General features: G+C 43.4%; 1 protein-coding gene across 6 annotated transcripts in view; it reads left to right on the top strand.

Annotated features, from left to right (window-relative positions):
- Positions 1 to 12,228, top strand: part of LOC112571653 (protein kinase C delta type-like) — a 52,205-nt gene that overhangs the window by 17,884 nt on the left and 22,093 nt on the right. Inside the window, exon 1 of one of the 6 annotated variants that reach the window (XM_025250816.1) lies at positions 7,869 to 8,139. The exons of 3 other annotated variants lie outside the window; for them this stretch is intronic. Coding sequence is in view for 1 of the 3 variants with exons in the window: in XM_025250812.1 (XP_025106597.1) it covers positions 10,909 to 10,932 (24 nt within the window). In the remaining 2 variants the exon portion in view is untranslated. Of the gene's footprint in view, positions 1 to 7,868; positions 8,140 to 8,370; positions 8,552 to 10,893; positions 10,933 to 12,228 lie in introns of those variants that run through there. 2 more of the 6 variants (XM_025250817.1, XM_025250812.1) reach the window with 2 other exon arrangements.

Here is a 12,228-nt window from a genome sequence, read left to right as displayed (position 1 = left end):
TTATCGCTGGCGCTTTTATGTTAATTTTTATGTACCGCCATGACCTTATGGTTTTGGATCAGTGTCTGGCACCAGACGTCTCATTTACAGATGTCTGGAACTTTGGGCCATTGGTCACTCGATGGTCGACATTGCTTGCTAGCCGCGTTGTGTGCCAAGTCTGCTTTCTGCCTCAGGCTGTAAATTTACTGGACGGGAGAGAAAATTTGTATTCCTGTTTTGAAGACGATTCGGGTCTTCTCCAACCCTACGATCCACCTTACTCTCCTCCACTCCCGTCTGCCACTCCATGAGCCCTAGTTAGGAAGCAGAGGTTCATCCCTAACACCAGGTTTGCCTTGCCTCGCCTCAGTAACTATTTCCTTAATAAGTCAATTAAGAAGATTATCAGCGTGTTTCCAAATACAGGATTCTACAACACTTCCGGTCCAAAACCAGGGTAACCTTTGAGGGAGATGAGGGTAGATTAACAGTTGCTTCAGAATGGTCTTAAACCACCTGCAGGGTGTTGTCAAGAGACATCTCACCTTATCTGCGACACTTCCTAAACATTTGTCGCCGCTTGTGTTGCGTGACTAGTGACAAATTAACTGCTGACTGTGGGTTAGATAAGTGCGATTGTGTGGTATTAGTCTTGTTTACTTTAGCTTTACATCTTTTCCTAGCGATAGTCATCTTGATGCAGAGGCTTTGGTTCAGGGGATAAAAGAACTTTGTTAATGTCGGATTGAATGAGTAGTGTGCATAATTGTAACTGAGTTTGTTGTGTTTGAGTGTGTGTGTGAGTGAGAGAGAGAGAGAGCACGTGCATGAAAGGCATCCGGTATGATAGTAGGAGCATCTATCGACTGACTTCAAGAAACTTGATTTGTTATGTTAAGCCCGAGCTACACGTCGACCTGGGTGTTATTTATGCCAAGATATTCCACCATCTCACATATTTCAAAACCAACAGACATGAGACACAGTCTGGGCAGCCCAGGACTTGGAGAAATTTGATAACCATACCAGTCGAACGGTCTCACCGTGGTACTCTTCATTGTGGCAACATCCTGCTCCCCAATGTACGACATAATGTAGTAAGGCGTTTCAAGGGGAGGAGGTATTTCATTTTGGAATATACTGGCTGGTTAAGTGGCCGTCTGCCGTTTTCTCTAGCGATATTTTTATGAGTTTCGGTAAAGAGAAACTGTATGAGATTCACATCAAACTGCGAGCCTTCTGGGATTTGTGTGAATTCATCTCTCCCTCTCTCTCCGTGAGTGTGAGGGAGAAAGAATGTGTGAGAGAGAACGGTTAAGTTTTCCAGTCCTATCCTGTTGTTGAGGCTGCTGCAAAGCAACACTATCCGCCTTTTCGTAATCGTGCGCGAAAAATATGCGCAAAAGTTGATTACTTCCGGGTCATACAGTGTCGGCATGGCTGAAGCACAAACAGTCCCCACCTCCTTAGTAAATTGATGAAATTTTCAGTCTGTCCTAAATATTTTGTTCAGAGAGGATAGCCATCTATTTCCAAGATGTTCCCAAATTGAGGAAAGTGCAAACTTCAGCTCAGAAATAAGAATTTAATAATAAAATATAAACTTGACATATACACGAGAGTGAACCCATCGTAGAGTAACAATAGAACCCATCAAATTAAATTAAGACATAAAATAGAAATAAAAAGCATTCACCTGATCTCAAGCTGGCAAATAAAATTAGCATCTTGCCACTTAAAATGTCAAGCAGTTAAGACAGGCAACAAGTAAGCACGCAATAATATAAGTCGTCTGCAACTTTTTTCACGCTTCTTGTTGATAATGTTGTATTTAAGAAATACTGATGTGAATACATGATATGTTGAGTTGTAACATTTTTTAAAATTAAATCTATCAGAAAAATTGTTATTTCTGTAAAGTAGGCGACGCCTGTTGACATTTTTGTTAACTTTCTTTCAAGTAGGTCAAGCAATTAAAAATGGGGTTAGGTCCTTGGAGGGTTGGGGAGGCATTTTTTTTCTTTGGCGAGAAAGCCATATTTGGATTTTTTTTCATCTTTGCATTTTTGTAAGTATCGGGTTGTTTACTCCCGTAGTTTAACAGTTGCATGTTTTTACCTTTAGTTGTATCCCACCTAAAACTTTTATATACCTATAACCTCTTAAAATTGTTTGAAACATAATTACCTGCCACTTTAATATTTCTTACTCACCATTTTCATTAATGAAGCATGGATATATCGTGATTAAGAACGGGGCAACACATTTTTAAGGAATTTAATTTTAGCGTCAGGTTCAGTTCATCTTTGCCAACATTTTTGTTTGTTGTATTTACAAAATTTCAAGAAAAACAAGTTTGGGCTTTTGAAACTGTGTGAAGTTGCATGTAGTTTGCTACCAATGTTTCGACGACGTATAAATAACCACAGATGCTGTTTCAATGGTCGAAGAATGCTGACGTCGAAACCGGAAGTGGTCTGCACTACAAATTGAGGTGGAGATCACATGCATACATAATTCTCCGAAATCATACACATACCCTGTACTTTCAAGGGTCGACATTCACAAACAAAGTGTTTCCGCCTCGGAAAGTACCAAGTGCCAAGTGTCATGAGGGTCCAGAAGATGAGAGTCGCACCGCTGTCCTCTCAGAATGTCGCGTGTGGCGTTGCTGTACATACACACCCTGTGGTCAGCATGACCTGCACCACTCAATCCAATCATTCTGATCGAAGACCGGGGATGAGAGTCAATGACCAGTCGGGGCGGCAAAACATTGGGGAGAGAGAGGAAAGTTCGGAGTATGTCAGATGTGAACACGCTTCACGGAGCAGAAAGGAAGTGAATGGTAAAACATGAGCTCACTGGGTGAACTGTGACGTTTGTTCAACTGTGGAGCAGAATCGGACCTTTGAAGATTTTTGTAATTTTTTTTCCCTTTGACGTGAAAACTTGAAAAGATCGCATTTCATTTTTCACCCTTGTGTCTGTGGGAAGCGACAGTTATTGTGGCGATACACGTCGCTTATAATTACTAACCTTTGACCCGCAGCTTCCCATTGCAAATCGTGTGCAGTCTCAATAGGAAGTTTTCAACTTTATTCGGTCGAGCGAAGTCCAGAGCTGGCAATGCCAATTAGTCTGTTCTGATCTAGGCTGTCAGTGAGAAGAGGGGGTGGGAAAAAATAATTTGTACGATGACTAAATACGGTTTTCTCGAGAGGAGAGGGTTGGGAGAACAGAGGAGATTTGTTGAAGTTTGCGGAGGTTGGGGAGTTGATGTAATGGTCAGGCGCAGTTCTCTGATGTGTAACTCCCCCAACCACCACAAGAAACTCACCCTCCTCACACATTCTTAACCGTGTGAGATGCTGGGCGAAGTGCCTGACGACCACTGCAGTTCATCAGGGCTGAACTCTGTCTGGAACTGACGTCAAGAGAGGTCTGGCGATCTTATCGCTAGCCTTGTCTTGAATAACCGACAATTGTTTTTGAGGATTTGTTTTGGAAAAATGAAACCAAGATGCCGCACAGACACTTCATACTAGAGAGAAGGGTCTGACATCTCGGCTTCGCTCCATCACCAGCCTGGGGGCAGCGAGATGCACGTGCAGACACCGCGCAGTATCTTTGTACAGACGCCCCTCTGTGTAATACAGACACACCACTGTATGTTTATTCATATCCATGTAAGTGCAGACAATCATACAGAGTTGTATGATTGTTCAGACAAAGCTGTATGTTCTCGCTGAGTTGAAGTGAGACTAACTCATATGTCGCTCACTTTACAGGCCATCACCCTCCACCGGACTAGATGTTATTCTCATTCTCTCTCCCGCTCTAGCTCCGCGGCTAGCTAAACCTGACGCCTAAAGAGCAACGGTAATGAAGTATGAAACAGTATTAAATAGGGGGATTTATCCACTTAATTCATCTGAATGCGGAAAGGGAAATTGCGAAGACCGTTGGCACAATTTGACTGGGACTCGCAGGCATTGTCAAGCCGACTGGATGAGCATCAAGCACGACCAGTGCTGTGTTTGTTGGTATTTAATAATATTGAGGTTTATATAGCTCCTTTCCAAAAATTTGCTTATAACGCTTTACATAAATCATACATAGACAAAATCATTAACGATCATGCAAGAAAATAATTAATATACATTTTTCTACGTTAAGGGAGCGGCGGATTTTTGGAATATTGTCGAATACGTGATCATTATTATTTTGTGCAAAATGTCTGTATGACCGTGATGTAGAGCTTTGCCAGGAATAAGTGACATACTTGACAACGTGCTGCGATACTTTTTAATGAGTTCACGTACAGCCGAGAGAAGCTTAATACTAATGTTCTGACGGACACATAAAGTCTGACGGTTACGACCCGCGAGAGTGTGCGACCCTGGATAAAGTCAGACTGACGGTCCTAATCATCGACACCCAGTCTCACCACCGCTGCTCCGGCGGGCAAACGACCACCTCGACAAACTCGCAGACATCGCGATGCCAACGACGGTGGGAGTAGAACAGGGAGGGTGGGGAGCGCCGATAACGAGGCGAGGAGAGAGAATCGCGGAAACAGGCCTACCTCTTTTCTGCGGACTGAAAAAAAAAATTATAATAATATAATACGGGTGGGGAGAGTTGTAGAAAGTTCTCGGTATTTTTGGACAACACGATAGAGAAGAAGACAATGACAGCGACGATGAGGATGACGTCCAAGAAGAGGTAGAAACAAGAGCTCAAGTGTGTACGCAATGTCTGTAGTATATAGTTGATGATGGAGGTAGTGGTGGTGAAAATTCCTGGTGGCAGTGTACGTGACGAACGTGTGCTCCTCCATGACGTAGGTGATGACAGCAGCAATGTATTGACGTTACACGTGCATCGAGCCTCCTATCAGCTGTCAACACTGGTTCTTCAGTGCTCGGTATTATTGTGTTTACTTTAATCTACCGGGTATATATGCTCCACAGGTAACGACCGAATGCTTTTTCAGAATTTTATCATCCTTATCTTCTCATTTTTTGTTTACTTGCAGAGTTGTAGGCTCCCTTCGTGCGCTTCGACATGAACTTGGCAGTGCCGCTGTTGTTTCTTGACATTTTTCTCCCCATTCCCCTTTCTTGGCGGGGTGCGTGTGTACCTAAGACCACGGTATAGCAGTTGAATAGTTACAAGAGAAAGATGGGAATTGTGATATATTGGTTCTAGGTAATGCCGATGGTCATTGTAAAGAAACGAGCAGTCGAACGGTTACAAGAGAAAGACGGGAATTGTGATATATTGGTTCTAGGTAATGCCGATCGTCATTGTAAAGAAACGAGCAATCGAACGGTTACAAGAGAAAGACTGGGATTGTGATATATTGGTTCTAGGTAATTGTGCGTCATTGTGAGTTATCGCTGTGAATAGCGAGACTTGTTTAGTTTAAGGATTGAGGTCTATGACGAGAAAGTTTTCATGAACATACTAAGTGTGGATGAGAATGAGAAGAGAACTTTTGAAAAGCTTTAGACTGGGTAACACTGTATTGATAAGCTACCTGCAGTATTCCTAACATCATTATAAACATATTGCATGTTAATATTACTCAATTTCCTCACATCATTCCGGGCACAAAACGTGTGTAATTGTAGCCGTAGTTGACGAGTGTAAAAGTGTTTCGGTTTTCGCGATACATCGTGATTCTTTGTACGCTTATGTTTTGCGGGTATTCGTGAACGTGCGTGCATGCATGAGTTGTGTGCGTTGTGTTTGTGTTGTACGTTTGTGGGCGCGGCTGCACACTTGCACGGGTAAGCTGAAAATGTTTTTTTAGTCTGGGATGCACGACTGTACATGTTTCATGTTTCCAAACATAAAAGTGACCATAAATTTCATAGGAGTGAATGGTCTTTACGGAAAGGAAAGTGCTGAGCAGGAAAATCAGTCAGCGTGCATCCCGGAGGTTTGCTGACACGAAACCTTCGATCTCATCTTGCATCCGGGCACTCGTGGGTTGCGTCTCCCACATTCTTATGTTTACAATACGCACAGGCAGAAATATGGGTGTTTGCACAGCCGTTTCCTAATGGCGGTTGCAGGCTATAGACGACTTGTGGAGAGGGTAGTGAGAGTGAGACAGGAGGATATAGATATATATACAACCACACACGATATCACAAGACCTGGTAGATGATTACAATCTCCTCTACTGATGTCAGAGGCTTTCACAAACTTACTGAAATGATGTAGAGGCTAGGGTTAGGGTTATTGTGTAGTGTGGAAGTTAAAACTAAACAAAGTTGCTGACCGATGAGATAGTAAACGGGGTTGTAATCGATGACGCACATTTCAAAATACCTTTATATCATGACGTAATCGATGTCGTATATATATCAAAATACCTTTACACGAGTAAAGGTTATCATGACGTCATCGATGGCGTACATTTCGAAGTTCCTTTATGGCGTAATCGATGACGCTATATCATTTTTTTAGTATATGTACACGTCAGAAGGTTTATTGTGACGTCAGTAAGTAATGGTCAACAGTAATGGGTTTGTTAGATTTGCATAAGCGTGCGTATGTGCGTGTGTGTGTGTGTGTTCATAATTCAAAATAACAGCTTCAGTTGTCTTTTTTCTCTCTATTATCCTGTGCATGCATGACCGCGTATATATATATATCAAAAGACGTTAGAAGGCCAGCATCGCATATTTTGTTTTTCGAGAGCCTTATGATTTCTCATCCGTCAAAAGTAATATGTCACAGATGTCCTTTCCTCACGACTCTGTATCCAAGCCTGCTATTAACTCGTCTGCAAATATTGGCCGAGACGAGGGAGCGACTGATAAAATGGATATTTTCCTGTTTGAACGGCGAGATTTCTGACGCGCGCTCGATGCCACAGCGATTGAGGGGAAGACAAAGACACTAAGTGAGCAGCCAGGGTTAGTTGATGCACTGCTCACGTCGCTGATGTCAGTGTTTCCCTCAGCCTCTCCACTGGGCTTTAAATGCTGAGTTCACTTCCCAGTGGGCAGTTAAAATATAGACAGATTTGCACTGCGGTTGAATGTCGAGGATTTTTATTTTTGTTGAGTTAGTGCGTGGAGATGTGATGATGTGGTTTATCAGATGTCCTTCCGCGAGCAGATAGAGTCAGGCTAGTGAACTCTTGTCTCTCAGCTTGAATGAAAGAGGAAAGCGAGGCTTCGACATTTTTCTGCAATATGAGGAGTCTGCTGGGAGCATTCAGACCAATGGAGAGGGAAAGTGGGTTGTTTAATGTATCTATCTCTGATTGTCTGGGTGTCTGACTTTTTGCCTTTATTCCTCACACACGAATGAGAGACAGAGCGTGAATGAGAGAAAAAGAGTGAGAGCGTGAATGAGAGGGCGTGCGCGTGTAACGTGAGCAGTGATTACGTCACTAACCCTCCATCCATCGTTTATAGCTATGGTGTTCATGAAATCTAGTTTCAGTCGACCCCTTTCCGTAAAAGAGTTGGGTGTAAAGAAAAAAAAAAGAATAAACTGGAAACAAGAGAAGAATTAACGTCTCTAAAGAAACGAAAGCGTGAATTCACATAAAAAGGAAGCTGCGTCGACGAAAGAAGATGCTAGTCTTGAGCTGAAAAGACCTGAAAACGTGTCGCAGGGAATTGTCGTCAATGCCAGCAGACTGGAGGGCTGTCGTTGTTGGATGACCAATCCCGCACGCTCATCGTCCGTCGTGGTGTTGGTGTGGTGGTGGTGGTGGATGGGGTAGGGGGGGTCTGGTATGGGGTGGGGGAAGCTGTGTGTCCCTTGTTCGGCCCGCCGACAGTAGAAAGGGAAGAGGGTGAAAGGGCTTGACTGCTGAGGATGGGGGCGACAGCCAGGAGGCGACAAGCGACACGTGCAGCGCTGTGCGCGTGCTGTGTGTGTCGGGAAGTGACGAGGGTGGGTAGAGACGGGTGTGGGGGAGCGAGTGGAAGAAAAGCTGCTGTGGCAGCGCGCGGAGGGGTTTTCAAGACCCGGTTCCACGTCTGGCTGGGTCTGTGTGTCTGTGGTGTCTGAGACTCGACAGTCCCTCCCTCTATCCATTCACAGCTCCCACACCCCCCTTACCCTTCCCACCACATGCAGCACAAGGGAAGCTGAGTACTTGACCAACACACATCGGTAACAGTAAGTATCCTTTAAGATTTCGGTTCGGTTAGTGTTTAGAAACTCTATCTTCCCCACCACCACCACCATCACCACCACCATCACCCTCTCCGCTCGTCTCTTCCGCTAGACTGGAAGTGTAGGAGTTGTCGCTGCTGTCGCCAGAGCGCACGCGGGACAAAGCACGCCCGAAGTTTGGAATCAATTTTTTTGTGGAAATGAGGAGTTGGAGACGACTGGAACGGGTCGTGTCTGCGTGAGTCATGTGTGACGTGCGAGACACTGGACCTTGTAATCCCTCCTGTAATATCAGCAAGGTTGTGGCAGTCTTTGAGCTCCACGCCTGCTTCTTCTCCACTTTTTCTTTTAGACGAGAATGATGATGAGCCAGGCTTGCTACGCGGCGCGAATCGCACTCTGCTGAACTCTGAAGGTAGATGATTATTATTATTATTTTTTTATTATTTACTAGTAAGCATCGTCTTAAAAAAATACCCGCATTGGACACAGTTTGTTGTAAACGTTTTCTTTTGCATGTATTCATTCACATGTACACTTGTAATGTTGAAAAAAAATTGGGAGGGTGGGTTGAGGACAGAGATGACTATTATGGTTAATTATCAGTGGGTTTTTAAAATGTAGACGGATTAACCAGATCGTAGCCAGACTTTTAAATCTTTTATGCGTTTAGTTACATGGGGATGTGTTTTGTGGTCATTGGTCAAGATACAGATTACACAGAGTTGATAGACTGTGCGCATCAGACTACGGTTGCTGAAGGGGAGTGTGAAAGGTCTGAAACGAAATAGGGTGTTGTTGGAAAATATGAGAGAATGGATTATACGCTGACATTTTCTTAAACAAGAGAGAGATTGATTTGAAAAACTGCTTTCTCTTCATTTGTACAGCCTTACAAATCCATCATCATTTTTTAATTTTTTTTTTTTTTTTTTTTTTTGAGCTGTTTTCTCGGTCTCTTCCTTTTGTTGGTATGTATGGCTAGATGTATCGGGTTGGCATTAATTAATTATCGAATAATAATTTTCCACTCTTGCACGCGTGACGGCTTTTGTGTGTCGAGATGACAGTTGCTCGTCCCACGCGTGGCGGACTCACTGGAAGAAAGGATGTCGCTGTCGTCTGCATCGAACCGGGTGGTCGAAATAGTCGCGTTCCTGTCTCCCTTCCTGAACACCGACATTTTTTTAATTGCATCCCTATGTCAAGAAGACAAGAGAGAATCCTTGCAGTCGAAAGCGAAGGCGACACGAGAAAATCCAAAAAAGAAACGTCTGCGTGCAAAACAAGGATAGACGATAGACGACAGACGACAGGGGGCAAGCCTGCGTTGTCCGAACACTCCGGGTATCATGGCAACTTCGGAGACTTTAGTGGGATGTGCGGTGTTTTTTTTTAATGAATTTAACAGCTGAATAATATTGAACGAAAGGCCATTTGAAAAGCGGGTAATTAGAGGGACAAAATGTTGAGAACGATGACACATTGCATCGCAGCTTTTTGTCAGAGTTGCACAACAAATCAACTGACAATGAGAGAGGCAGGGTCAGGCTAACACCGCCATGCCACTCATGCAAAACAGTGCTGCCGACTGAAAATGAAAGCCATCAGCGGAATCAGAGTAATTTCACGCGTTCAATATTGATGAAACTTAAAATATGCATTCCAGGAAAAAGCGCTTTGAAACGCCGCAGTCCACGGTATGATAGCAAAACAAGAGGAATTTACTGCAATTAATGAAAGTCAGAGTCATCGCCCAAGGCTGGTGCAATGAATAAATAAGATATAAAATATAAACATAACAAATGGAAGCTTTGGGTGAGAGCGTTGTGAAGAGCGGCTCTGCACGAGATGAGAACAATGGTTCGCTGTACCCGCCTTCTGTCATACAGACACAATCTCCTTTGTTTCCATCAGGATCGCAATTCCAGTCTCCTGCAATCGCTACTTTATTTATGACTAGCTTCCAGCAACGAAAAATAGCTATAAGCAGGCAAACGAGGACATTCTTCGACTGGTGAACGGGTGGAATGAGAGGGAGGAAAGGGGAACAGTTGAGGGCACCACGTACACTTTACTGTCCACTGGCTTTGTCAACGCTTGAGTGGACATCTGTCCGGGCTGCTCACCCCCCAAAGGACATGTCTGTGTTTTGGCAAGGTTTTAATTTGAAGGTTGTATACAGATTTAGTCGAACATCATCGCATATTTGACGAAGTGTGTCCGGATAAGAACAAGCTCTGATTGTGGATGTTCTGTTTCCGGTAGGAGGCGTGCACACAACACTTCTTTTCTCTTCTGTTACAAATTTAATCAAAGGATTTCCCGTCTGCGGTTCTTACAGCTCTGAGCCCTGAATGAGTTCGCAGGAAAAGCCTCTCTTGTCCATTCATCCGGAATTTGCACGCGTTGGATGGACATTGTCGGCGCTTATTTAGGGACCAGCGAATCCTGTCGGTTACGATTGGTCCAAGAACGGGTCTTACAAATACAAAACATCTTTATTCTTTTTTTTTTCAAGGAACTGCTGTATCCGCCGACTGTAACTTTACATAAAACATCAAGAGAGGATATAAAAGAACATCGAATGTCTGCATCCAGTTTGTAGTGTTTTGCGTTCATCTTCTGATGCGATATCATTATTATACTTACACTAGAGATAGTAGCCTTGGTAACGACTTCAGCAGTTTCCTGACGAGGGCATTGCGTTTGTGTACATTTCTTCTGATAACTCTGGAGGCGCGTGCCATTACCTGTGACAGCACTAGTTGGATGCTAGTTGAGCATACAAGACAGGTAAAGTGCTAATATTTTAAGCTTAGTTTAGCTGATTGTTTCACTGGGGAGTAGGAGCCGTGTGCACAGCGACACCAGCTGGTTGCTATTTATTTTATTTATTTATTTTTTTGGGGGATACTAAAAGCTGAACTGACTGTTTATGAGTTAAGATCCGGTTGGCACGACCGTGCACCCGGCCCCTTGCCCCAGGATGCGTTTGAAAGGTGCCCAGAGATGAAAACGCTTTACTCACTGGTTTTTCTGGGAATGGAGGAAAGAACGAGGAAAATCCTGATCGAGGACGGTTTCTGTTATAGGAGAGGTCATAGGTGAAACGAACTCTAGCGGTAGAGTGCAAAGTGTGTGACGTCAGCTTACGAGGAGTGATATGTACAATCTGTTCTATATTTATTTATTAAGGGAAATCCATCATATTTAGAACACGTGTTTGCAGTGTGTAGTATCCACGGTATGCATGCAACACATAATTCATCCTATTTAGTTGCACATTTCCACGATATTGGTAGAATCAATGTTTAGCATGCAAAATCCACGGTATTTTAGTAAAATTTAGTAGATAGAATCCAAGTTATTCATTACTCAGAATCCACGGTATATAGTGTGCAGAAGTCGTGGTGCTAAGCACTAGTCTCTACTGAATGGCTGGTCGCCATGTCGAGTGTGTGGAATGTATGTGGTCGGCGCTGATGGATGTAACCCTTGCGAGTGTCTGCGGCTCACGATCCTCCTTGGAGTGGAGGACACTCTGTCATTGTGTCAGTCGGTGTGCATTGGCTTGCCTTTAGTGCACTCTGCTAACCTCGAGATTTCATTCTGTAACGAAGAAAAGTGTTATGTGTGCCTTTAAAAAAAAATGCAATTTATGTAGAGAGCAGTATCACTTTCTATAGGAGCTTGCACTCCGTGCTTGATGCAAAACATGCACACAAAGATTGAGAAGACTTTGATAAGGTTGAAATACAAAAGATAATGACTACACAGAGGTGACAGTAATCGACAAAAAGGTATTAACACATGGGTATAAAAAGACTTATCAAGAGACACAAAAAGAGAATAGTGGGGAGGAAAAATGGCCGATTTTAACATTCTTCTACAGTTTTCACACACCATCTATTCTATCTAGACCATTTCTATTTTAGCGATGAGGAAACCGTTCATATGTATCGTGTTCAAACGTTTCTCCAGGACATGTAGTGTAATAGTCTTACACTCACTCACTCCTGCATTCTACAACGAATTACAACGAAAAACTTTGGTGAACACCTGCAGATCAAGGTGAAGGAAAGCAGAGAT

The sequence above is a fragment of the Pomacea canaliculata genome, linkage group LG9 (genome assembly GCF_003073045.1).
Source record: "Pomacea canaliculata isolate SZHN2017 linkage group LG9, ASM307304v1, whole genome shotgun sequence".
Classification (NCBI taxonomy): Eukaryota; Metazoa; Mollusca; class Gastropoda; order Architaenioglossa; family Ampullariidae; genus Pomacea; species Pomacea canaliculata.
Note: the sequence above shows the minus strand (reverse complement) of the source record. Positions and strands in the feature narration are given on the sequence as shown.